The 25506-nt window shown below is 49.6% G+C and overlaps 3 protein-coding genes across 7 annotated transcripts; 1 reads left to right on the top strand and 2 right to left on the bottom strand.

Moving 5' to 3' along the window:
• Positions 1 to 1721: 1721 nt before the first annotated feature.
• Positions 1722 to 10432, bottom strand: D2HGDH (D-2-hydroxyglutarate dehydrogenase). Of its 3 annotated transcripts, none has more exons than XM_036389112.1 (9): positions 9994 to 10432; positions 8743 to 8800; positions 7639 to 7778; positions 7012 to 7205; positions 5705 to 5873; positions 4982 to 5125; positions 4431 to 4573; positions 4131 to 4296; positions 1722 to 2573 (listed from the first exon to the last, which is right to left on the bottom strand). In XM_036389112.1, exons 1-9 carry the CDS (start codon positions 10262 to 10264, stop codon positions 2299 to 2301), a joined length of 1560 nt encoding a protein of 519 aa, XP_036245005.1. In that variant the 5' UTR covers positions 10265 to 10432; the 3' UTR covers positions 1722 to 2298. The 3 variants fall into 3 exon arrangements, with proteins under 3 accessions (XP_036245005.1, XP_054371912.1, XP_036245006.1); XM_054515937.1 differs by having other exon boundaries at positions 8743 to 8840; positions 9994 to 10077; XM_036389113.2 differs by lacking the exons at positions 7639 to 7778; positions 8743 to 8800; positions 9994 to 10432 and adding an exon at positions 7523 to 7560.
• Positions 10433 to 10590: 158 nt separating this feature from the next.
• On the bottom strand, positions 10591 to 19324 carry ING5 (inhibitor of growth family member 5). Of its 2 annotated transcripts, none has more exons than XM_036389093.2 (8): positions 19215 to 19324; positions 18267 to 18338; positions 17455 to 17621; positions 16019 to 16130; positions 15210 to 15303; positions 13872 to 14007; positions 13630 to 13691; positions 10591 to 13082 (listed from the first exon to the last, which is right to left on the bottom strand). In XM_036389093.2, the coding sequence occupies exons 1-8, from the start codon at positions 19249 to 19251 to the stop codon at positions 13040 to 13042; spliced, it is 723 nt and encodes a 240-aa protein (XP_036244986.1). In that variant the 5' UTR covers positions 19252 to 19324; the 3' UTR covers positions 10591 to 13039. The 2 variants fall into 2 exon arrangements, with proteins under 2 accessions (XP_036244986.1, XP_036244987.1); XM_036389094.2 differs by lacking the exon at positions 19215 to 19324 and adding an exon at positions 18505 to 18934.
• A 107-nt stretch (positions 19325 to 19431) lies between these two features.
• On the top strand, positions 19432 to 25240 carry DTYMK (deoxythymidylate kinase). Of its 2 annotated transcripts, none has more exons than XM_036389186.1 (5): positions 19432 to 19570; positions 20457 to 20565; positions 21663 to 21753; positions 23990 to 24187; positions 24700 to 25240. In XM_036389186.1, the coding sequence occupies exons 1-5, from the start codon at positions 19441 to 19443 to the stop codon at positions 24808 to 24810; spliced, it is 639 nt and encodes a 212-aa protein (XP_036245079.1). In that variant the 5' UTR covers positions 19432 to 19440; the 3' UTR covers positions 24811 to 25240. The 2 variants fall into 2 exon arrangements, with proteins under 2 accessions (XP_036245079.1, XP_036245080.1); XM_036389187.2 differs by lacking the exon at positions 19432 to 19570 and adding an exon at positions 19659 to 20202.
• Positions 25241 to 25506: the final 266 nt, after the last annotated feature.

Here is a 25506-nt window from a genome sequence, read left to right as displayed (position 1 = left end):
GGAAGGAACTTAGGACAACCATCTGGTCCAACTGCTTGACCAGTTCAGGGCTGCCCTAAAGTTACACCACTGCTCAAATGCCTCTTGAGCACAGACAGTCTGGGGCATCAACCATCTCTCCAGGGAGCCTGGTGCAGTGTTTGATTATCTGCTCTATAGAGAAACACTTCCTAATGTCCAGCCTGAACCTCCCTGGCCCTGCTTTGAGAGCAGCATTCCCATGAGATCAGCACTTCCCTCTCCGTGCCCCCTCCTCAGGAAGCTGCAGAGGGGATGGGGCTGTCCCTCAGGCTCCTTCTCTCCAAAGCAGACAAAGCCAGAGCCCTCAGCCTCCTCCCAGGTCACACCTCCCAGCCCCAGCCTGGTTCTCCTCTTCTGGGCACACTCGAGCCCCTTCCCCCATCCCTGACCCTGGAGCTCTCTGGGTGAGGCTGCCCAGGGCTGAGCACAGCCAGGCCATGCCCTCTCCTGTGTCAGTGTCCCCAGGATGCCACCTGCCCTCCTGGCCATGGCTCCTGCTGAGCTGCTGCCCCAGCACCCCCAGACCCTTCCAGGGGCTGCTCCCCAGCCTCTCCCCTCCCAGCTCAGCCTCGTGCCCAGCCTTGCTCCCCCTGAGTGCAGAGCCCAGCACTTGGACTCAGCAGTTCTGTGCCACTGGCATTGCCCCGTGGTGCATCTGTGCAGAGCCCTGTGCAAGGCCTCTCCTCCCTCCAGAGAGCCCACAGCACTCCCAGCACAGTCACACAGTGGTTTGGCTTGGAAGGGCCCTGAAAGCCCATCCCATTCTACTTCTCTGCTATGGGCAGGGACACCTGCCACTAGACCAGGTTGCTCCAAGCCCATCCTTTTGGATTATCACTTCAGGTTATCCCAGGTATTATCCAGCCAGGTTGGGAGGGATAATTTCACACCTCTATGTGAGAGCAAATCCTGATTTGCTGTGAAGAACAGACTGGAAGTCAAGGAAGCAGGAAACACTGGCATGCCTAGAGCCTGCCCCTGGCCAAGCAGGAGGGCTGGGATCCCCCCCATCATCCTGGCTGCTGCTATTTCTCCTCCAGGTAATAAAATCCAGAAGCTGGGTCTCCAGAACCCTTTCTTCTCTAGGCAGTCCTTCCAGCACTGCAAACCTGTACATGGGACAACACTGGTGCTTAGTTGGGATAGCCTGGAGGTGGCATCACTAAAGAGGCCATGGCCAGATGTTGTTGTGGGCTTTGGGATAAGTGTATTAGATAAAACAAGTGAGGAAGTGTCTCAGGTTTGGCTGGGTGTGTATTAAATTACCATCTGTTAAAGGCAGGGCAGTTATCCTCTGTTCATTGGGCAGTTTGTTTTATCTTTTCCACACCCACTCCTCCCTCCAGGAGATCTCTTGTGTCCCTGCAGAGCTGATCCAATCCATCATCCCATGGGGAGATGCTGCGCCCAGGGCAGGAGCCAAGCATTCCTACCTGGATCCAATCTGAGCCTGGCACAGCACAGCAGCCTTTGCCCAGTGCATTGCCAGAGGAGCAGCTTCTGCTGCCCTGCATGGCCAGAGGGAGCCCAGGCCCATCTCCAGCAGCCCTGGAGCTGCAGAGGAAAACTCCCCCCTTGTGCAGGATCCCTGCTCCAGCAGAGCCACAGCTGGCACTGCAGGAGGGCTGAGCCCCCATGGGATGGGGCTGTGCCACCCCCTGACACACAGGGGACAGGGCATGGTCTGACTCTGTCAATGGTTTTGTTTGTTTGTACTATTGCAATTTTATTTTAATTTTCCTAGTAAAGAACTGTTATTCCTATTCCCATATATTTACCTGAGAGCCTCTTAGTTTCAAAATCATAATAATTCAGAGGGAGAGGGTTTACATTTTCCATTTCAGGGGAGGCTCCTGCCTTCCTTAGCAGACACCTGTCTGTTCAAACCAAGACAGGAAGAGCAACACCTTCACTTGGAAGACTTACATCCACAGGCTCTCCTGTGTCTCTGATGCTTCACTTGCACAGCCCAAGTGAGAAAACGCCTCCTTTGGCTAAGGTCACTGATAAATCAAAGCAAACCCAAGGAGACAGAGAGTTGGAATACTCATACACACAGTATCTCCATGTTTGGTTTCAGTGTTCAGACTAAGTAGAAAACCCAGCAGTGTGTTCTTCAGCAAGAGCAGGCACCCCCAAAAAGAGCAACCCCACTCCTTTACTTGTTCCATCCCACTAACAAAATCAAACACAGAGCACTCCATGTTCTTGCTGATCCAGGATGCTTATGGCCCAAGTGCAGGTACAGAGCTGGAGCTGCCCTGCTCTGCTGCCTCCTCAGCACGTGCTCCCCTCAGGAGCTGAGGGCAGAGTCTTGTAGGGGTTGAGGATCCCTTTGGGGTCCAGCATGGCTTTGAACTGCTGCATGAGCAGCACTGCCTGGCGTGGTTTGCTGTAGTGAATGAAGTGCCTCTTCTTGAAGCCCAGCCCGTGCTCTGCACTGATGCTCCCACTGTATCTGGCAGTCCATTCGTACACGAAGGGCTCGATGGCATCCAGCAGGGAATGGCTGTAGGACTCTGCCGTGATGTTCAAGTGCAAGTTCCCATCTCCTGGAAGAAAACATTGCACAGCTGGGTCTGGGGGAAAAACCTGGTGGCCCTGCAATGGATACTCATTCCTGTTCTCAAACAACAGGGCCTTTGTTAGTCTGCAAACTGTGCAGAAAGGACAAGCTCACTGTCCTACAAATGTCAGCCTCTCCGTGCACAAATAATTCAAATGGGATCTTTGCTTTTCCATGCTCCAAGTGCAGTATTTGAGGAAAGGTTCTGAGTTAAGCTACTTTCAAACTCTGACCTTTGTGATTTTCAAATTCCCACTGTGCTGCATTAATGTTTGTGCCACCACCGTGATGCAATGACAAAGACTTGCCCAATGGCATTTCATAATGATTATTAGATTTTAACATGGTCCTTCATCACTTTTTCTCTCCCTATTATGTTTGTGCAATGCCCTAAATGTGCTTTGGCACTGTGTCAATAGAAACAAAGAAAGCAGAACAACTTCTCCTTTTGCCACTGTGTGTGACAGGATTTGATTAAGCACAGAGTTGCTGGGTACTCCAAAAGACAAAACACACAAAGAAAAATACAACTTGCTCATCCTTCTCCTGCATCCTAGCAAACCCTCACTGCACACAGCTTAGTCCTCAAAGAGCTACCAACAGGAAGCCTTTGTTATGCAATGTGTCTTTCAAATGATCCCTAATCAAGTGTGCTCAACAGTGTTCCAGATTTTTTTGTAACAGAACAGCTCTCCCAAATGACCAGTTTACCTGCTTGTAAAATCAGATTAGTTTCCTAGCAAGCTGACAAATCTATCAGCCTTTCTGTGCATTTATCACTCTCTGTTGGAGGGTTAATGGCTCACAAAAAACTGATTTCCAGTAGGATTAATCACTTTGGACAATAAAGTGGTTATCTGCCAAATGTGTCTAAGTTCATCAACCAAACTGATGGCCCAATTGAACAAATTACATATTTAAATAGAAAGTACACAGCCAGAAGATACAGATGACCAGTTCCATGGCTCACTGGCCAGCAACCTGCCATCAGTACATGGAAAACAGTCTGAAAGCAGCGAAATTCAAACACAAAGATCCTGATGCATCCTCCTCTTCCACAGCCCTCAATTTAAGCCTCTCACCCACAGCACAGAGGGGCCATCACCTCCTTTCCCAGCACCCCTGTGGCATTCACATTCTCTGAAAAAATCCCTTTGCCCAGGATTTTTCTCCTGGGAAGCTGAGAAGCCTCAGAGAAAAGGGAAACAATTCTTATCTCATTTGCTTCTCCTGTGTTTTGCCCCTTTGGAATGTGTATGGAGATTGTTTATCCACAGGTGATTGTTCCATTGGATTCTGGTGTGAGTTATTTTGACTCATTGGCCAATCAGGGTCAAGCTGTGTCAAGACTCTGGAAAGAGTCATGAGTTTTCATTATTATCTTTTGAGCATTGTGTAAGTATCCTTTCTGTATTCTTTAGTATAGTTTAGTATAGTATAATATCATAAAGTAATAAATGAGCCTTCTGAGAACACGGAGTCAGATTGGTCATTCCTGTCTTTGCTGGGGCATTCCCTGCAAATCCAAGAGACCCCCACTTACCCAAGTGGCCATAGCCCACCACGTTTTTGGCAGTCTGGCCCAGCCGAGCCCTCATGTCAGTGACGAGCTCATAGAGCTTTCCCAGGGGCAGGGAGATGTCGTACTTGTACACATAACCCTCGTGAGTGAGGGCCTCGGTGATCCTCTCCCGCAGGCTCCACAGCACCTGAGCAATGAGGGATCACAGAAATCCACATCAGCCAAGCAGCTCTTGGCTTCCATGCATACACCAAACCTGAGTCTGAACACTTGCCTATATAAAACACAAAGAGATTTGTGGGAGAGGAAACACTGACTTGCCTTTATTTTCTTCTCATCCGTTGCCACTGTTCCATCAGTGACCAAACCAGAAGCCATGGCCTGTTCTAGGAAGCTGTTCAATTTTTCTTCATCGTGAGTTGAGTTGGAGCCCGAAGTTTCAATTAAAACATAAAAAGGGCTGTCTGAGAATGAGGGTAAACAAAGTAAGTAGATGCCCTGGGGCAAAACAGAGGAATTCAGGGCAGGTTTTTGAGTTTCCCCCACATGTTAAGTGCCCAGACTCCCTGGTGCCAGAGAGAGCACTTCACTGACATGCTAGATCTTTTATTAAGCAACCACTTCCCAGAAAGCTAGCAGTTTTGTGAGGACAAATACAAGTAAAAAGTCTCATCTTTAAAGATAAAAGGTGTTTGGAATGGATATACTAGGTACAAAAATTATGAGGGATGCCCACACAATCACCAACCTTTTAAAAGTCAGTGAGTCAACTTTTTAAAATGAGTCAATTTTTAGAAGTGTTTAAAAGTAGTCTAAAAATCCCCAAGAAGGGGATTCCCTGCCCCTTTCTACAGTGTGAATATCACTGGTACCTGCCACTGGGCTGGATAGCTTGAGATGTGTCTCAACCAGTTCCATGCACTTCTCATCCATGAACTCGTAGGCAGACAGGATCTCACCCAGCATGGCTCTGCAGGTTGTGAATGTTTCCAGAACCTTGGCAAAACTCTGACACCCTTCAGACAAAACAGACAGGAGTCATGACCAAAAAACAGACACCACCCCAAACCCTCTGGAGGTTTCTGAGAAGTAAAACAATCTCAGTGAAGGCTCCCCACAAACAACTCTGGACCTGCTGAGGGACATCCAGAAGCAGCTTTTAAGCAGCCTGGCCACATACTTTGCTGATCCAGAGCCTGACCTGCAGATGTGATTTCTCAGCCTTGCCTCATCACCTGGTCACTCACCTGACTCCTGGATGGTGGCTGCCTCTGCCTGCTGTCACAGTCTTGCCCTGCTCATCTCTTGAGCCTGTCAGACCAGGCCCTCCCTCACCAGTGAGGGGACTGTCCTGCCTGCCTGCTCACCCTGCTAAGCTCCTGGCTCCACTTTCCTTACAGAACAACCTGCCCTTGCAGATATTTCAACAGGTATTAAATACCTGCACAGGTATTTTAGCACAGAGCCGTACACTATTTCCAAGAAACCAGTTGATGCTGGCAGTCCAGCTCAGCAGGCTGAGCAATGCTTTCTCCTCTCTATCCCTATTCCCAGCCTTTGAATTCAGGTGTGAAGTCATTCATATCAACTTCTACCTAGGAATGCCACATTCACAGCCTTGGGCTTCTGAGGACAGAGTATGGAGACAGCAGTGATAACTCCCAAGGTCCCCTCGGATCCGATGAAGAGCTGCTTGAGGTCATAGCCCGTGTTATCTTTGCGCAGAGAGGTCAGACAGTCCAGAGCTGAGCCATCAGCCAGCACCTGTGGGAACAGGGGCCCAGTCAGAGCACCTGCCTAGGAATCTGCTGCCTTTGGGAATGAACTCATCACCAAGCTGATGGGAAGTGTCACAGTGTCACTCCCCTTGAGCACGTGACACAGTTGCAGCCCATTCCCACACTGCTCCTCCATTCCCAGCTCTTCCCCCTCTCTATATCCTACCCCAGTAGGATAGAGTAGGTATTTCCTTCCTACTTCTCTACTTCCATCAGGAGAAGTAATAGCAGAAGATCCACTTTGCTCTGCTTTTCATACTAATGGTGGAGAAGACCAGACATTCTCTGCAGCCCTAGCTCCCACTATCCAGCAGAAAAGGAAAGCTACTTGAAACAGTGAACAGTTAAGCAGAATGAAGTAAACCCTCTGCCACTTGAGCCTTAAATTAAGGCTGAGTATCTCCAAGACAGGTTACTAAAGGCTTTTTGACATTAGAGCCAAACTGACCTCAGACAAATGCTCTCCTTTCTAAGTCTACACAGTAAAACAAAGCCATGCTTTTGTTCCCTGCCCAAATTTTGTCCCCAGCCATGAAAACTTTTAGAACTCCTAATCCAGCCTTTACATCCCAAGGCACTCGCCTGTAGGACAGGAGCAGCTGAGAAACAGCAGAGACTCTAGGACACAGCCAAATGAACCCAAAGCAGACAGCTCTGTTATGGGGTGGGCTTTAAACCCTAATCTTCAAAGTCCCATCCAACACAAACCAGTTTGTGATCCTATGATTCTATTAAAATCCGAGTGAGCAGCCACTAGAAGAGAGTGTTGCAGGATGGATTTAGCAGAGTGTTCCAGAGACCCTCTGCTCAGAGGAACCAACTCCATGCAGATAACCTGGGATGGCCCAACCTCTCCCTACCTTCTTTTCACTTATCTGGATTAGAAAACCACCTAACACCACCTCTGTCAGCAAGCAGTGGAAGTCAGGAAGCTGGAAAGTGCAGCAGCAATAACATGCTACACGCATGAAGACATGCGCTGACCCTTCTCAAAAGAGCCCAACAAGGAAAAGATAGAGTGGAAGCCTGGAGAGGAACCTGGCAGTGTGCTGGGCAGTCAGAAGAGCAGGAAGCAGTACAGCAGAGGATTATACAAGAAGGGAACTGCCAGGTACTCGCCTTACCACTTCCAGGCCCAGCACGGTCCCTCGCAGAGAGCCGTACCTCAGGAGCCGCAGGCCCCCGGCGTTGGTGGCCACGTTCCCCCCGATGTGGCAGCTGCCCTTGGCTCCCAGGTCGAGTGGCATGATGAAGCCCTGCTCCTCCAAGTACTCACTGAGCCTCTCCAACACACAGCCTGCCTGGCACACAAGGATTCCTGCAATGCAAACACCATGCTACAAGCTGATGGCCAAGAAGAAGGTGCCTCCTCAAGAAGTAGGAGCAGTTTGAGCAGATACAAGCACCACTTTCTTCAAAACTTCCTGGGATTCAGTTTAAATGCAGAAATCTGTGCATGTTCCAGGGAGCTGCCCCCTCCTCAAGCCTCAGGGAGCTTAGCTATTGCCTCAATATCCCATCACCCACAACTGTAGACTGGTAAAACACAGTCACATGAAATGTGTCTCTGTCTGTTGTTCTCCCTCTCTGAACAGAGATACTCACACCAGCCTAACCCCCCAAATCCAAACAAACCTCCTTATGATGCTGCTGGGCTGAACCCTGCTGATCCTGCTGCTATCTGTTCCAGGAAAATGCCTGTTTTGTGTTTTGGGGCTCATTTCTGTGCTTCACATCCCTGGAATATTTACCAGACACCTTGTCAAAGCTGATGATCTGGTTCATGAGAGCAGTGGAGAGAATGATCTCGTCAAAGACAGGAACGCTGCCCCCAACAAGGCCTGTGTTGCCCCCCTGAGGGTTCACTGCCAGGTTCCTCTCATGGCAGTACCTGGAGGGAAAAAGTTCTCTGAATTTTTATGCATTTAAAAGCCACAATCAGTCTGTCAGACAAGTTTCATCTCTACATGAATGTTGACTGTTGTGACAGTGCTCCTTAAAATTAAGCAGCATTTCACTGAAAGAATAAATTGATGGAAGGAGAGAGTTTCAATGACAAAGTGAGAAAGGGCAATTTCTGTCTGAACTCAGCCTAGGGCTGAGCAAAGAACCAACACTTGAGGTTAGACCCCTACACATGTGGCACACATCATCTGCCTGGAAAGCGCTGCTTCTGTTTCTATAGCAGTCTGTTCTAAGAGCTTGGGCTCCCCAGTGGGCTCTGTCAGCCACCCTCTGGCAGTGCTTTCAGACATGAGTGCCCTCCTCCTCCCAAGAAATTCATGTCCTGTAGGCAACAAAATGTGCACCTGTGCCTCAGCTGCTGCACCTGCCACATCCCTGCCAAGCAGCACCCACCACATCCCCTCTGAGCTCACAGCAGCTCCTGCACAAGGGATGGCACAGAGCCCACGGCACCAGAGCTCCCTCAGAAGCCCTGCCTGCCTCTCCTGTGCTCTGCACCCCTGTTTGAACAGAGCCAGGAGCACGTTCCTGCAGCTGTCAGCTCCTCAGCCAAACAGTGATCTGGCACAGCACTGCCCAACCAGAGCTGTGCTCACACCACGGTGGATCAAACAGACCCTCAAACTGCCTGGTTCTGCCCTAACCTTCTTCACCTTTTCAAACAGACCCTCCTGAATCTTTCACAAAACTGCTCTTTTCTGAGCACCTGTACAACACCTAATTTTAGCCAGTTATCAGAGCAGAAAAGTCATGAAGAAAACTAACTCAGCAAGTCCAGTGCTTAAGGAATTGGTGTCTGAACACCTACAAGCTGCCTTCAGGTGCTGGATCATCCCTGGCTCGACCCAAGTCTCCTCAACACCAAGCCCAGCAGAAAAGGTGTGTGTTACCTGAGAATCTGAGACACCTCTGCTGTGGTCTGGGGCTTCAACACCAGCTGGCTGCAGCCTGCAATGAAAGCAAGGGACTCTCAAGGCAAGCTGTGGCTCTGCAGAGGTCAGAAAGAAACAGGGGGGAAAAGATGAGGTGGGAAATAACGATGCTCCCTCCACTGTTAGGCATTTCAACCACTTTGACAACAAACATTTCAACAGCAGCCTTTCCCTTAAAGCCCTGCAAAAAACTTTGCATGTATAGGCAGACTTGGGTGCCAATGGAGGCAATGGGAAACAGTTTAAATTCTCATGAAATCTTTGAGAGAAGGAACAGAGAATTCACAATGCTTGATTTAGAAACACAGAATCACAGGATGATTTGGGTTGGAAAGGACCTAAAAGTTGATCTCATTCCATGGGCAGGGACACCTTCCACTATCCCAGGTTGCTCCAAGCCCTGTCCAGCCTGGCCTTGGACACTTCCAGGGATCCAGAGGCAGTCACAGCTTCTCTGGGCACCCTGTGCCAGGGCCTCAGCACACTCACAGGGAAGAATTTCTTTCCAATATCCCATCTATCCCTGCCCTCTGGCAGTGGGAAGACATTCCCCCTTGTCCTGCCACTCCAGGCCCACATAAAGTCTCTCTCCCTCCTTTTTATAAGCCCCATTAAGGTACTGGAAGGCTGCAATCAAATCTCCCAAAAGCTTTCATATTCTTTTGTGAGGTTTAATCAAAACTGTTAGCTGAATCACTTTGTCTCAGGAAAAAATTAAGTTAGAGGGTTTAGATTTTTTTTTTTTTTTTGAGAAAGCCTATAAGTTTTCCAGCTTATTCTTATTCTCAGGTAATTCTTAAAGGAATAATTTTATGAGAAAAACTAATTTTGGATGGGGAGGCACTCATCTGTTTTCTGGTGACCAGTGACAGGACCCGAGGAACAGCTGGAGCTGCGTCAGGAAAGGGTTAGGGCGGGTATCAGGGAAAGGTTCTTACTCCAGAGAAGGCTCCCCAGGGAATGGGCACGGCCCCAGGGCTGCCAGAGCCGCAGCAGCATTTGGACAATGCTCTCAGGCACAGGGTGGGATTGTCGGGGTGTCCGTGCAGGACCAGGAGCTGGACTCCATAATCCTCATGGGTCCCTTCCAACTCTACGGCCTGTACAGACGCGATCCGCCATTAATAAAGATAAGCTTTCCTTTGGCAAACTCCTTGTTCCGGTAATTAACGGAGGCAGGAAGGAGGTTTCACCGCGCGGCTCGCTTACCTCGCACCGACTTCAGCCAGTCCACATTAAATGGCTTCACCTCCTCCTCGCCGGTGACCACCCTGCCGGGCAGGAGGCGCTCGAAGAAAGCCACATCGCCATCCGCCAGCCGGCCGAAGGGCAGCCTCCGCACCGCGTACCGCTCGCAGGTCGGCACCACCTCCCGGGAGCCAGCACAGCCCCTGGCCCGGGGCACACCGGGGAGCTCCCGGTTCCCTCGGCAGCTCCTGAGCCAGGCGGCCCCGCGGCGCCACACGACTGCGGCAGCCATGGGCAAAAACCGCGGCTTCGCTCCGTGAGGGCGGCTCTTCCGCTGCTCCCACCGCCACACGCGGCCTTCTCAGTGCGGTCTAGCGCGGACCGGGAGGGAAAAGTCAGGCTTATCCCGGTAAAACGGAAGATTCCAAGGACGCTCCGGGGCCTGGAAGCGGCGGGGACGCGCCGCTCGCCTCACTCCGAGCCGCCAGGGGGCGCTGCCGCCCGCCGCGATGAGAGCGAACGCGCTCAGCGCGGGCGGGCGGCAGCGCCCCCTGGCGGCCGGAGGTTGCAACAGCACCCCCTCACATTTCTTCCCGCCAAAAAAAACCCGCTCACACATTTATTCCCAAAAATACTTTATTTATAATATAATCCAACATCTCCAAGATCCAAAAATACAGATATACATTTTTTTTTCTTTTAAACATTACATTCCTTAATTATTTTTTTTCCGGGAATTGGGTGAAAGTCGGTATGGACCTCCAGTTTGGATGAGCTGCAGTAAAGCTGGGCCCCCTCTCTTTGTGTGGGATTTTTTTTTGGGGGGGTAATGTTTAGTGGGATATTCCTTTAGGGATCACCCTTTTGTAGGAAATATTTTAACACTGTACATTCAAAAGTCAGAAGATTTAAATCTTTTAGTAAGCAAAAATGAAGGCTGCTGGTATTTCTGTCTACAAGGAGTCGTAAAAATTCTCTACGACCAGGTGTAAGAGGGCAGGAGATGCTCCTGAACCATCCAAGCCCTGAACTGGCATGTTCCCAATGGGAGAGTTTATTGCTGGTTTCAGATCTCAGATGCTTTACACATCACAGGTGTTGTAAAGAACAGAATGTTGTACCTCCCACTATTCATCATTCCTAGCAAATTATCCTTCCTTTTGAGGGCTCTACCTTCCAGAGCTTGTTTTCCTTTTTGCTTTGCTGGTTCAAGAAGAAAATGCTCTTCAAAGCCCCAAAAGTACGAATCGAAATGTGGTTTTTTTATCCTACCTGACCAGAATTTTAGAGCTGAGGGAAGTCAGCTCCACATTGGCTCACCCAGAGCTGCTCTCCCCTCATGGCACACTTCCAGCAAGATCTCCAGAGTGGAATTCTGAGGTTGCTTCCGATCAAATGCTTAATCCACAGCAATGCCAGGTACTAACAAAGCTTAGGAAAATCAGGAAGAGAAGCTGCCTACAATACCATTGGGGGGGAAGGGGAAAACAAACCCTGGGACAGCATCAGGGACTGGATTACAGGCTGGCTCATGAGGTACCACAAATTTGCTCTCATGAAGAGGCAGGAAGAAGAAGAGGGCTCACTGAACTCCAGGTTTTTGTGACTGCTGTTCCTTCTCCTTCCATTCAGCACTCTGGCTTTAATTTCCCTGCCTGCTGTTGTCCATGTACTGCTCTGAGGCAGCAATGACAAATGTGTATCACAAATGTGCTTTTTCATGCACACAACTGTGGGAACTTCATCTCTCTGTGATGCAATGCAGTAAGACACCTGCAACACCACACTGGAAATGACAGCACCCTGAAGACAGGGATTTCTTCCTAAAATCCATCCTTTTTTCCTGCCACAAATCAATGTTCATGGAAAAGTTGCCTCACAATTGAGAGGTCTGTTCTATGTCAGCAGCAGGCAGAAAGCCCCACAGAGGAAAGGAGAGGTGGCAGGAGCTGTGTTCTACTTTCCTTCATTGCAAAACGTGAGTAAGAGGCTCAGTGTAACAGGAAAAGCCACCTTTCTTTTGAAAACAGGTGCCAGAATCTGAGCAGAAGTGTCTTTAATCTTCTGTACTGTTTTTTCAGCAGAAGAAAAGTTTATCTGGGAGTTTCTCGATGCCTTCCCAGCAGTCTGTACCAAGAGCTCCTGCACACTGGTATGGGAAGCAGCACACAGCCCTGCACAGAGCTGCCACCAACACCCACTGGGAACCAGAGCCAGCAAAATCCTTGAGTTCTTGAGTTTGGGGCTTTTTTTTCCTCCTTTCACCAGCAGGAAAGAAACCTGGAACACCTTTCCCCACTAAATCTTTCACTGAAGGCAGGGAAGTCTCATGATGCAGGAGACAGATATAAAAGCAAGAGTTTGCTCTTCCCTCAACTTCTGTATCTCAGAGGAAGAAAAAGACAGATTTTTGCTGTCCAGCTCCTGAGTTCCTCTCTCTCTTCTGCTGCAGCCACTGACACTGTGCTAATGCAAGGATTCACATTCATCATCTGAAAGGCAGCTAGAGAAGTCAAGAACATGCTAATGTGGCCAATTAAAAAAAGACAAGAAGTTCTGTTAGAACATTCCTGATGGCCTTCTTCAAGAGCAGAGCCACACCATCATGGGAACAAACAAAAAATATCCTCATGGAGCCTTTCCCTAAAACCTGATTTACCCATGTGCCACACAGGCAATCACAGCTAAAAATTCAGGCCTTCATCTTATTTGGTGAATAAATCCGACCTTCTCTCTCCAAGAATACTGCAGGTTTCATCTTCACAGTGATGTACTTAAAGAATCTTCAGGGAAATGGAAACAGCCAGAAAAGGCAACACCCTCCCTCAGTATTATTGTGCAAGACTAACATAAATAAAATCTCCGTGGCAAAGGGATTTGGGACTCCCTCCCAAAGTCACTGTCTTAGGAAAGAACAGGAATTTCAACTGGCCACTGGATAATTAAATATCATACCAGAAAAAGATGGAGGATAGACTAACAAAAAATAATCAAAGGTAATATTGCAACATGAATGTAGGAATATATTAAATTCTTCTTGCCTCGGCAGTGTATCCCCCTCTACTGCTTACTTCTTTTTCTTTCTTTCCTGAACACAACGAGGACAAAACCTGTAGGAAAACAAAAAAGAGGCAGTAATTAGCTCCTGAAATTACCAGCACAGAGCCTGAGAACTGTTTTTAACATTTGGGCACAATTAAGCCTTTTTCTGACTGACAATTGGTAATTTGATTAAAACAGTCCATTAGATAAAAATAACAAGCCCACAACCCTTTCCAAGATAAGCAGAGAGTAAAACCCTGACAAGTCTTCAAAATTTGCCTCCAGAAGTGAAACAAAGAGGTGCCTGGGTCTGTTTTAAGCATAGCCACAACTAGTGACAATGGAGCAAACATTGTCAAATGAAACATGTCCCTGTTTACACAAGCCTCAGGTCAAAACCTGCTCTGTTTATCAGGCAGTTTTGCTCCCATCAGTACCTAAGACTTCTGTGGAAATGATTTTTTTAACAAGAAGATTCATCTTTTATCTTCTACCCTCAAATTAATCCCCAATCACAGAGGATGCAAACTGTCAGGGTCACAGCAGGGTTTTAATTCTTGCTGAGGCAAACTGCAGCCTAATAAAAACCCCAAAGCTGAATGCTGTCACACTCACCATTTCCCTTTTGGTTTGGTGGTCAGGTCCACACATGCAAAGTGGAACCACTCGATTGGGCACTGCAAAAGAGAAAGGAAAAACCCACAGAGGAGATTCTTAGTGGCTCACAAACATTCCCATAATTTGGTATGAGCTAAGTGAGCAAGGACTGAGCTAACTGAGCAAGGACCCCCTCCTTGGACTGTACAAGGTTGGGAGGCAACAAACACCTGAAAATCAATAATCTCTCAAGTGCTTACATCTGGGTTGTCACAGCCAATCATCTCTCCATAGGACACCTGGTGACACAGGCAGTAGGTGGGCTCGTTGGGATCCACTGGCATGTCCAGGACATCTGAGGGATGCACTGACAGGATGGTATCAGCAAACTCAGACCTGTGGGCAAGGACAGAGTCAGGACAAAACACTTCTCAACTGCAGACAGCACTGTGTACAAGGGCTCCCCACTGCCAGAGGGAAGGGTTAGATGGGATACTGGGAGGAAATTCTTCTCTGTGAGGGTAGGGAAGCCCTGGCATAGGTTGCCTGGAAAAGCTGTGCCTCCCCATTGCTGAAGTGTTCATGGCCAGACTTGGAACAACCCAGGCTAGTGGAAGGTGCCCCTGCCCACTGCAGGGGATGGTCTTTAAGGTCCCTCCAAACCCAAACCATTCTGGGATTTGGTGTTTCCAAGATCCAAATCCTACTTGGGAAAATTAGTGTTTTACAGTACCTTCCCTAAACCACACTGAGCCTGTTTTAGAGTTTGTATTACATTACCAGTAATTAAAATCATACGGTAGGTTGGATCAAACACACTATGACTGGAAAGAATTAAGAGAGGGATTTGTAGCTGTCATGAGTAAAGTAACAAATTATCATACAGATCACTCCTGGTTGTGGGTACAATAACCTCTTTGAGGTTTATTGAAACAGGTTTTTCCCAACCTGTTTCAATACAGATTTTTTTCTCATTGTCAGGCATGAGTGAACCCCTTACCCTGACAGGGATGTGCTGACATGCCAGTAGCAGTCCATAGAAACTACTTTTAGTTTCCTGCCACCTGAAAATATCATAATAAACCGAGCCCCTTTAATATAAATCCCACCTCAGAGAGGGGACAAGATTTCCTCCTTGCCTCTCAAAACCAAATCAGATTATTCAAGGCTATCTAGGACACAATTCTGTGAAAACAACCCCCCAAAATTCTCCAAGATTTCTAGAACAGCAGCACAACATCAGTTTCTGTCCTGATGGCGAAGTTAATTTCTTTTACCATCAAGACCACAAGCAACTGTTAAAAATAGCCCTGTGACAAAAATCAAAGCTATTTTCTCCCAGCTTGCCAACAGCAACAGGATCTTGTCCTTCCAGTCAGAGTGCTCCAAGCATGCTGAGCTTCCACATGCCAACCAAGGAGTTAATTAACAATGCTGGCCTGTCCTAAGCAGGACATTAATGAAATGGAGTAAGACCAGAGCACTCCTAACACTGCTCTCCATCTGGACATGAGTCATAAACAGGGTAATATGAGCCTGTGGAAAATTCATCAAGTGTCACCACCAAGGCCCTGGAGTTGTGCCTGGCTCTGCCTTACCCTCCTTTGAGCTTCTTTTTCTTTGGTGTATCTTCTTCAGATGTTCTCCTGCCTCGACCACGAGAGCTTCTTTTGTCTTTCTGACTTCGTCCCTCTAGAAAGGAAAAACAAAACTTCAGCCTATCTGAGTGGCAGAAACATCCCCAGCTGTTCTTTTGATGCAGTTACTGGCTTCAAATCCCTATTTCATATGCAACTGAGTAATCCTTATTATGTATGTAATTGAATATGCCAACTGAAATGCATTTGTAATCCACAAGTACACCAAATTAATAACAACTGAGCACCAAGCTCTTGTGTTTGTAGTTTTGGCAACAAAGCACTGCAGTGTGTCATAAACAGCATCACACTTGATTAGACATGAAGTATTTTTTTTTTCATCTCAGTGTATTTTAAAGCACATTTAATAGATTACTCAATAACTAACATAACTTTTATCCCCACCTCCTTGCTCCTACCCCGTATTTCATTGTTCAAAGGCATAAAGCTGTGCTGCACTGCTGCTTTTAATTTTAAATCTTCTTTTAATTCCTAATTTCTCCCAAAACTAAGACTGTTATAGCAGTGCAGTTTTGGCACAGCACCCTCCTTAGAACCAGTAACAAGCTCAGGATGAAACAGTGACAGTAAATTTGATCCCAGCACCACATTTCTCTTCATCTCTTGCCCACTGTAAGAGCATTAAAAACAAACAGAATGACACATTTCTTTCCTTCCTCCAGAAATAACAGCCTATTTTACATCTCAGCCTTCCTTCTTTGATACTCTAAGTGCTGGAAAAGGCTGCCAACTGTGTAAAATTCACCCACTTTTCAGGCTCCTGGATGCAGGGGTTTCAAAGTCGCTGCCTTCCAGTTTATCTTTGAGATCAGCTTCAAAGCGCGCCAGGTCCGCATCCAGCCGGCGGATGTGCTTATCCACCTGCCCCGAGAGGAAACCACAAACTGAACTGCAAAGAAACACCCAAAAAAAGAAAAAAAGAGCCCCAGACAAAAACAGGAAGGGCTCAAACTTGGCTGTTATCAGCAGGAGCAGTGTGGTGGTGCAGAGTGAGGCAGGAAAGGGGTATGGGGTGGGGAAAGGGAAATGGCACACGCAGAGGGAACGAGGAGGAAAAGCACAAGGATCCAACCCCTCCACAAGCAGGCAGAAAGGAAGAAGGGAGGCAACAGACACTCAAAGCAACTCAGAGTAATGATTTTCAGAACAAAACAATGTGAGAGAGACTAAAAAATAAATGGTTTTGTCCCTGCGATTTTCAAAACTGAAAGGCAGTCCTTGAAATGTGTCGAGCCGAGCAGTTTGGGTTTTTCCCAGGGTACTCCACTGTCATGTGAATCAAAGTTTAACAACAAATACAGACAGAGTCTGGCTATCCTCAGTATCAACTCAACACACACTAATTAAGTACCTGGAACTACCCTGGCTGCAATAAAGTGACTTTCAGAACAGGGATTTCAAGCCACCCCCCCAAACTGTGCTGCTACAATAGTTTGTCATTAAATGAGTGCACTAATTATCAGGGCATTGATATCCTGGGACATCATTTCCTTTTTTGCAGTGTTTGATGGCAGCAAAACACCTACTGCAGCTGTAGCAAAACTCAAAGCATCTCTGCAAGCTGGACAACAAACATTTATTACAGTCAAAAGGATTCCCCTCACTCAACTTTCATCCAGGGGGTAAAACAAGTGGAGATAAGAAATATTCAAGGGATAGAAGGGAAAAAAAAAAGTGGAAAGCTGCATCTTAAGAAATGGGATTTTCTCCCAAGGTCCATAGAGGAAATTTTGAGGTCCAATAAACCAAGGCAACTGAGCAGAATTCCTGCTGTTCCTCCACAACACAGCACAGCAAGTGGCTTAAAAAAAACCCAACCAATTTGCTTTCAACTAAGTGTGCCCCAAATAAATTATCAGTGACAGAGAGCTGCTGGGGAGGAGGGAGTGGGGTAAATTTGCTGGCATCATCACACAGCAGACGAGTACTGCTGATAAAGCCATCTCCGGGGGGGGGGGGGGGGGTAAACTCACTAATTCTTCAGCAGAAGAGAAACCTGATGCCAAAGGAGAAAGCTTTTTGGGGATGGCAACAGAGATGGCAACAGAGAGAAACAAACTTGAGGACTAAATTTCTTTTGGTAAGAAATTTAAGTCAAAAAGAAGAAAAAGTGAAGGGAAGCTGACACTGTGAAAGCATCTCCACGTGTAGCATTCCAGAGGATGCCCATTTTTCCATGGCTCACCATCTCATAGGTCTGCATGGCCAGCTGCACTTTGTCATCACTGTACTCCTTGCACTTGCTGTAGGCACTCTGGATCTTCCTCAGGTGCTCCACCCTCTCCTCAGGTACCATGTTCTTCACAGACTCAATGTATGCTGCTGCCAGGCTGTCAATCTCTGCTTTCTTGTCTGGAGAAAAGAAAAAAAATATTTTTTTTTTTTTGGTTTTCTATTTCCATTTAGGAGACCCTTCCTAGCAGCTGTTATGCTCCCCTCAATTCCTTAATGCATTTTCTTTTTTAAAAACAAAACCTGTTAAGTTAAAGGTGTTCACCGTTTGTCACTTGTGGTGTGATTCTGCTTTCTCAAGTATTCTACAGCTAATTCAGAAGTTAATTTACAGTTAATTCACAGTTAAGATCATGACCTGAACCCATGGGTTCACAAGTTTCAGCCTCTCTTCCCACATACAGAACATTTTACTTGTTGGGCTGTCACTTACTGCTCTGATGGCTCAAAATTAAAATAATTAATGTGCAGCCAGACACCAACAAAAACTTCAAAAAGCAAGAAAAATCATCCTGCAAGGCACAGAGGAATCTAGAACTTGTTAGATATGGGAACATGTGGAAGGAAGGCCACTGAATAGAGTGATCACAGAGCTATGAATTTAAATTGGAAACAAAATCAAGCCCTGCCATGTGAGCTGCATCCTCACAGGAAAGAGGCAAACACTGCAGAGCACTCAGCCTGAGAGAAGGAACAGCCACGGCCTCTAAAGCCCGGCCTCCAGGGGGCTCTCCCGGCTCTGCTTGCCGGAACACCTGCACGTACCTTCCGTCCTCTGATCCAGCTCCCGCATCAGCTGGAAGTTCCTCTGCAGCTCGCACGGCAGATTCTCAATACCTACAATAAAAATGCTGCTAAATGCTCTGAGCAACCTTATCAACAGAATGTGTCCCTGCCTACGGCAGGGGCTGGAACGAGATGAGTTCTAAATCAAACCAACCCAACTCAACCCAACCAAACCAAACCCAGCCTGCGAGTCACGCACCGTGAGCCGCCCGCTCACCTCAGCAGACCTTGAGCACCTGCCTGGGTTTTGGAACCACCCAGAACCACGGCCCAGCCGAGGGGGCAGCGGGGCCGTGAGCAGAGGAAAGGGACGGGAGCAGCGGGGCCCCGAGCAGCGGAGAGGACAGAGAGAGGGGACAGGAGCGGGATTCAGAGCAGAGAGAGGGGACGGAAGCGGGACTCCCAGCAAAGAGAGGGGACGGGAGAGAGATCCCGAGTGGAGGGAGGGGACAGGGAGCGGGACCGAAGGCAGAGAGAGGAGAACAAGCGGGACCCCGAGCAGAGGGAGGAGACGGGAGCAGGACCCAAGGCATAGGGAAAGGACAGGAGCGGGCTCCGAGCGGAGGGAGGGAACAGGAGTGGGATCCAGAGCAGAGAGACGGGACAAGAGCGGGACCCTGAGAAGAAGGAGGGGACAGGAAGAGGATCTAGAGCAGAGAGAAGGGACAGGAGCAAAACCCCCGCCCCGCTGACCCCCACAGCCGCCATGGCTTCACTCCCACTCCCCAGCGCACACCGCTGACGTAGCTCGGCGCCGGCTGATGACGCAATCACCGTGCCGCGCCCCCCCCCGCCCCCCACTCCCCCGCGCTGTCCATGGCGCAGTTTTAATTTCCGCGCTGCCGCCGCCGCCGCCCCCGCCCCGATCCCGCCGCCCCCGCCCCGTTCCCCGTCCCGGCCCCTCCGCCGCCCCCGCCCCGCGCTCACTGTCCAGGTAGTGCTCCAGGTACATGGCAGTCGCCATCTTGCGGCCCGCGCGCCGCTCCCCGCCGCCCGCCGGGCCCGCATGACAAGGCCCGCGGCCTCATCCCGTATTCACGGCCGCCCGCCTCCCATTGGCCGCCGCCGCCGCCGGCAGCGCTGCATATTCATGAGGGGCGGGCCCGCCGGCGATTGGCGGGCGCGGCGGAAGGGGCGGGGCCGGCGGGCGGCGATGGCGGCACGGCGCGGGGCGCTGATCGCGCTGGAGGGCGTGGATCGGGCTGGGAAGAGCACGCAGGGCCGGCGGCTCGTGGAGGCCCTCCGGGAGGCCGGGCACCCCGCCGACCTCCTCCGCTTCCCGGGTACGGTGCTGGGGAGGGAAGGAGCGGGGGCCGGCCGGAGGAGCTTCCGGCGCGCCCGAACTCTGCGCGGGCCCGCGTTTGAACGGAGGGACCGCCCCAGCCCTGAGCGATAGAGCCCTCCCACCCTGGACAGACAGACAGAGCCCCGGGTGGATAGACCCCTCCCGTCCCAGACAGATAGACAGAGCCCCGGGTGGATAGACCGCTCCCGTCCCAGACAGATAGACAGAGCCCCGGGTGGATAGACCGCTCCCGTCCCAGACAGACAGACAGAGCCCCGGGTGGATAGACCCCTCCCGTCCCGGACAGACAGACAGAGCCCCGGGTGGATAGACTGCTCCCGTCCCAGACAGATAGACAGACCCCCGGGCGGATAGACTGCTCCCGTCCCGGACAGACAGACAGAGCCCCGGGTGGATAGACTGCTCCCGTCCCAGACAGATAGACAGAGCCCCGGGTGGATAGACCGCTCCCGTCCCAGACACACAGACAGAGCCCCGGGTGGATAGACCCCTCCCGTCCCGGACAGACAGACAGAGCCCCGGGTGGATAGACTGCTCCCGTCCCGGACAGACAGACGGACAGACTCTCATCCCGGATGGACCGAGCTCCTCTCCCCCAGCCTGTCACAGGTAGGTAGATCCAGCCCCTTATGGACTGGCCTTCTCCCACTGTGGCAAATAAACATCCCCCTCACCCTGGACAGACCTCCTGCCACCTCTGATGGACAGACAGACTGACTTCAGCCCATCTATGACTGACAGACTGACCCTGCCCTGCTCAGACCAACCTCCCACCCGTGACAGACAGACTCCCCTGGACAGACGGACACCCCTCTGGGAAGAGCAGTTTGGGGCAGCCTTTGCGTGTTCTGTGTTTCCTGCAGACAGAACGACAGAGATTGGGCAGCTGATCAGCTCCTACCTGGGCAGGGAGAAGAACCTGGAGGACCACACCATCCACCTGCTCTTCTCTGCCAACCGCTGGGAGCACGTGTAACTTGATGTTTGCTCACTTGGGAGAGAAAAATGGCTGGGGTGGGGTCCCACAGGCTTTGAGCTTGCAGTGGGCACAGGAAGTACAAGAATGTCATCCTAGTCAGACAGGGGAACAGGCTGGAAATGGGGTCTTAAGGACTCAGATTTAATCACAGGATGGTTTGGGTTGGGAGGGACCTTAAAGCCCAGCCAGTGCCACCCCTGGCATGGACAGGGACACTTTCCACTAGTCCCAGGCTGCTCAAGCCCTGTCCAGCCTGGCCTTGGACACTTCCAGGCATCCAGGGGCAGCCACAGCTGCTCTGGCCACCCTGTGCCAGGGCCTCCCCACCCTCACAGTGAAAAATTTCTTCCTAATATCCCATCTAACCCTGCCCTTGTAATCTTAGATCAGATCCCACAGTTTGGGATTTTTTTTGAATCATTGATGCCATATTCCAACTCCTGTGCTGTGCTGGATTAAAACATTGGGCAGCTGAGACTGAACCAGTTCAGACTGTGAATTTATTCTCTTTCCTGAAGATAACCTTGCTTTGCCAGGCAGTCCCTGTGAGTGACAATGCTTAAGGAGTTGGCTGTCCTTGCTTTAGTCACAGAGCCTGTGTGTGGACGTGGGGAAATCACTCTTGGCTGTTGTTTCTACCTGGAAATACAGATTCCAAAATGTTCTCATTTTACAGAAAAGCTTTGCTGGCTCTGCTGTAGTGGCAGTGCCAGTTAAGCAGAAGGCACAGAAGTGAGCTCTAAGAAGAAGTGTCATGAATAAAGGTGGCAGAGCATGTCACAAAATCTGCTGTACCACCTAAAAAGGCAAGAGGACTATCTGTCCATGTCAATATAGTTCATCTTTGATCTTGCCTGGAATCCCTGGAGCTGCCTAAAGCAGTGCCCAGTGCTGGCACCCTGAGTTTGGGTGTCATGAGGGGGTATTTGGTCAGTGCCTGGTGGGGAATACAAACATCTCTTCACCTACCACCTGCATCACAGCTGACCTCCCTTAATGATGATATATTTGGAGTTTTAAATGAACTCCTTCCATTGCTGTCACCATAAAGGAGTGCAGCTTTGTTATTTTATCTCCCCCATGGTTCCAGACCGATGATGAAGGAGAAGCTGCAGCAGGGGATCACGGTGGTGGTTGACAGATATGCCTTCTCTGGAGTGGCCTTCACGAGTGCCAAAGGGGTGAGTGAGACCTGCAGCAGCCCCTGCCCCTCTCTTGCTTGGGGAAGCAGCCCCAGGCTGTTGGTGTGGATGGCCCAGGGGCCGTTCCTCTGGGAGGTGAGGGGTGGAAGGGTCAGCTCAGATTTTAACATGGGCCCACCCTTCCCCACAACAAGCAGAAAAACTTATTTGGTGACTTTTTGTAAGTCTGGACAGACTGCTGGACTGGAAGCTGACCTGTAGACTCTCTGTACTTGCTCAGGCTGCTGGCCCATCAATTTGTGGAACAGAACCACATACATTAGAAGGGACCTGTGGAATTCAGCCTCCAGCAGGGCTGACATAAGCAGGCTGCTTGGGCCTACATCCAGCCAAGGTCTGAGTATCTTCAGGGATGTAGATCCATTCCTTTCTCGGTTCTTCTCTGCTCACCTTCAGAGGAAAAGTGGTTTTCCTCATTTAGCCTGAATTTCCCACTTGTCCTTGCCAGGGCAGGGACACCTTCCACTGTCCCAGGTTGCTCCAAGCCCTGTCCAACCTGGCCTTGGACACTGCCAGGGATCAAGGGGCAGCCACAGCTTCTCTGGGCACCCTGTGCCAGGGCCTCAGCACACTCACAGGGAAGAATTTCTTCTCAATATCCCATCTAACCCTGCCCTTGTAATCTTAGATCAGATCCCACAGTTTGGGGTTTTTTTAAATCATTGGTGCCATATTTCCAACTCCTGTGCTGCACTGGATTAAAACATTGGGCAGCTGAGACTGAACCAGTTCAGCACCCTCAGAGGGAAGAATTTCTTCTCAATATCTTGGGAATTCCCACTTGTGCCTTTTGGCTTTCAGAACAAGTCAGCTCTGTCAGCCTCTCTTGGAGCCATTCTGCACAGACACTTGTCCCACTCCCTCAGAAGTGTCCTGTTCCTGCTGAGCAGCCACCAATCCTCTAGGAGTGGTCACAGAAGCTCCAGCCATGCCTGCAGCACCAGCTGTGACCTGCATTCATTCCTGCCCAAGCCTTTCTTGCTTCCTGGAGGGACTGAGGAGATCCTGGGCTCCCCAAGCCCTGCACCCTCACCTGCATCTTCTCCCCCACTCCTGCTTGCCTGGACATTGTGTAGCTTGAGACAGATGCATTGAAGCATTTAGGTGCTAATTAGGTGTCTGCAAAAGCCCCAAATTAAGAGCCAGGATGTGTAACACGAGCTGATCACCCCAAAATAGTGATCCCAAATCCACATGGGCACAGCAAGGAATGCTCTGCTGCTTTCTGGTGGGGGAAAAAAAGGTGTCTTAAAGTGTTTGCATTTCTTTGAATGTAGCTGGTGAGCTGCAGGGCTCAGCCATGTGGATGCCACCCTTGGGAAGCAGGGATGGCATCCTTTGCTGCTGGAATGGGCCTCCTCTGCTTCTTATAAGACTGGAGTTTGGCATGTTTTTCACTCAAGAAGCATTTCCAGGAGAAGGGGAGATGTTGATGGCCATACCTAACACAAAAGTCTGCTGGCTGCCAGATCTCACACCCAAGATGTTGTGGCACTTTCAGCTTCTCTTACCCCCTCAGGGGATTGAAAAACCCACTGCACATACACCCCAAAAATACCCAGATTACCAGGATACAGAACATCTGGGGAGAAACTGGAGGGGCAGATGTGCCAGCTCCTCCTAGAGGGATTTAAGATGTGGATGAGCAGTAAGTGGACTCTGTAGTCTCACCAACATCAGGTATTCATTCATGGATTCCCTGGTGAAACTCTTCAGACCTGTCAGCAAAATCCAAAAGCTGGAAAACTGCATCTCCTGTGTCTGGGCTGAAATTCCTGGGGAGGTGAGTATTGGGAAGGAACCTCCAGGGGCTCAGAGAGATCTGCATTGCAGCTGTGTGGTCTTTGTGTTTGGGAGCAGCTTTCTTCTGGACTGAGCAAGTTCTGGAGTGGCACTGGCTGTGTGGAGGCCCAGAACGTGCCTTGGTAGAGCTCAGATGGGATCTGCAGCAGAGGCACAAAAAGCTTCCACTCTCTCCAACTTGAATAAGCACAGGAGGTGCTGAACACCTGACAAAACCTGCTCACCCCCAGATGAGCTGAATTCCCACATGGCCAGCTGGGCTATCACCTGTGCACTTCATGGCCTGTGCTGAGTTTTGGGTTGCAATTCCTGCCATCCTTGGCAGTTCCTTCCCCACCTCACTCTCCAGCCAGTCTGCTGCTTTCCTGTCTCTGTGTCTCACCTCACACTCTCTTGTCCTTGCTTGGGGCAGAACTTTGGCCTGGACTGGTGCAAACAGCCTGATGTTGGGCTCCCAAAGCCAGACCTGATCCTGTTCCTCCAGTTAAACCCAGAAGCAGCAGCAGAACGAGGCAACTTTGGACAGGAACGTTATGAGACCAGCTCCTTCCAAAAGAAAGTTCTTCAGTGCTTCTATTCCCTCATGGAGGACAAGACCCTCAACTGGAAGGTGAGGAATTAACTCTAATGGGCTTGTCATGGACTGAGGGTCTCTAGTGACAGCTCCCAGATTTTGCCTGTCACATCCCTGTGCTGCCCCTTCCCACTTTGCTCAGCAGGACATGTTGGGGACCAGCCAAGAGCATTGTGAGATGTGGCAGAGAGGGCACTTCCCTGTTCCAGGAGACCCTGGTCAACTCTTGGTGCACCTGGGATGAATCCCCAGCTTACCTGCCTCTGTCACACACTCCAGACACTGCCAGCAAACAACATCCAGCAGCAGCTCCTTCTGTTTACCTTCACCCACCCTCACATCTACTTCTTAAATGTCTATTCCTACCTATTTTGATTTCTCCCAAATGCACTCCAGAAACTGCAGAGAGGAGGTGTAATTAGCTCATTTCACTACTCAGGAAGAATAACATATTGAGTAATGGGGGGTAAGCAGATGTTAACAGCAAGGTTTTTCTCATTTCTGTGTTCTCTGTTATCTGTCCTGTGTTTTTGTTGTCTTGGAAACAGACGGTGGATGCTTCAAAGAGCATTGAAGACTTGCACAGAGAAATCAAGTCCATTGCAAAGGAAACTATGCAGGAGGTTCAGAATAAACCTTTGGGAGAACTCTGGAAATGAAACTTCATACAGGTCTAAAAGAATAAAGGAAAGGTCACTTTTTGTATCTTCTGCACTTGGATGACTGTGACATCCCAGCAGCTTAGGTCCTGTGTATTCTTTTGGGTCCAACATGCTGCTGATGTCCTTTTTATTTTCTGCTCCTCCCTTCCAGCCTGCAGAGTCCCTTCTGCATTTTTTAAATGAGCATGCCATGAGGGTGTATCAAATTCCTTGTCAAAACCTCCCTCTCCCAAGCTCCTGTTCCAGCTCCAGTCCTGGAGTGCAGATGTGGGTGTGGAGCCCAGGCCACCCCTGGACACAGACAGTTCCCATTTTTAGGGAACTGCCACGTTTCTGATCATTCATCCTCTCTAGAAAATGCATCCCCCCATGTTCAAACCAGTTTGTAGAGGATTTGCTAATAAATGACTCTTTTAAGCATTTGGCACAGGGCTTTTGTTTCAGTATGATCATTTATCTTCTAGAAGGATATATGGGAGGTGAAAGTGCTGCAGTTCAGGCATGAAATCCAAGGAAAACTGTTTGCTAGAGCTGTGGAAAAAAGGGGAGAGGTGAATTCAAGCCTTCTCCCCAGCTGTGAGCAGGTAAGAACTTGAAATAGATGGATGAGCTCATAGCAAGGCCAGGCTGGAGGACAAGAGGCACATAAATTATTTTAGACTGCCCAAGATGAGAGGAGCAGTCACTGGTGGC

The sequence above is a fragment of the Molothrus ater genome, chromosome 10, assembly GCF_012460135.2.
Source record: "Molothrus ater isolate BHLD 08-10-18 breed brown headed cowbird chromosome 10, BPBGC_Mater_1.1, whole genome shotgun sequence".
Taxonomy (NCBI): Eukaryota; Metazoa; Chordata; class Aves; order Passeriformes; family Icteridae; genus Molothrus; species Molothrus ater.
This window is presented reverse-complemented; position numbering and strand designations above follow the sequence as displayed.

Coding starts and splice junctions, on each gene's coding strand:
- D2HGDH (XM_036389112.1), bottom strand. CDS start 10,264: ATGGCTGCCGCAGTCGTGTGGCGCCGCGGGGCCGCCTGGCTCAGGAGC. Junction 7,206..7,638: donor CAGCTTTGACAAGGTGTCTG/GTAAATATTCCA, acceptor TTTGCATTGCAG/GAATCCTTGTGTGCCAGGCA. Junction 4,574..4,981: donor GCTATCCAGCCCAGTGGCAG/GTACCAGTGATA, acceptor CCTCATTCTCAG/ACAGCCCTTTTTATGTTTTA.
- DTYMK (XM_036389186.1), top strand. CDS start 19,441: ATGGCGGCACGGCGCGGGGCGCTGATCGCGCTGGAGGGCGTGGATCGG. Junction 20,566..21,662: donor GCCAACCGCTGGGAGCACGT/GTAACTTGATGT, acceptor CCATGGTTCCAG/ACCGATGATGAAGGAGAAGC. Junction 24,188..24,699: donor ACAAGACCCTCAACTGGAAG/GTGAGGAATTAA, acceptor TCTTGGAAACAG/ACGGTGGATGCTTCAAAGAG.
- ING5 (XM_036389093.2), bottom strand. CDS start 19,251: ATGGCGACTGCCATGTACCTGGAGCACTACCTGGACA. Junction 14,008..15,209: donor AAAAAGAAGCTCAAAGGAGG/GTAAGGCAGAGC, acceptor CCTTGCCCACAG/GTCTGAGTTTGCTGATACCA. Junction 13,083..13,629: donor ACCAAACCAAAAGGGAAATG/GTGAGTGTGACA, acceptor GTTTTCCTACAG/GTTTTGTCCTCGTTGTGTTC.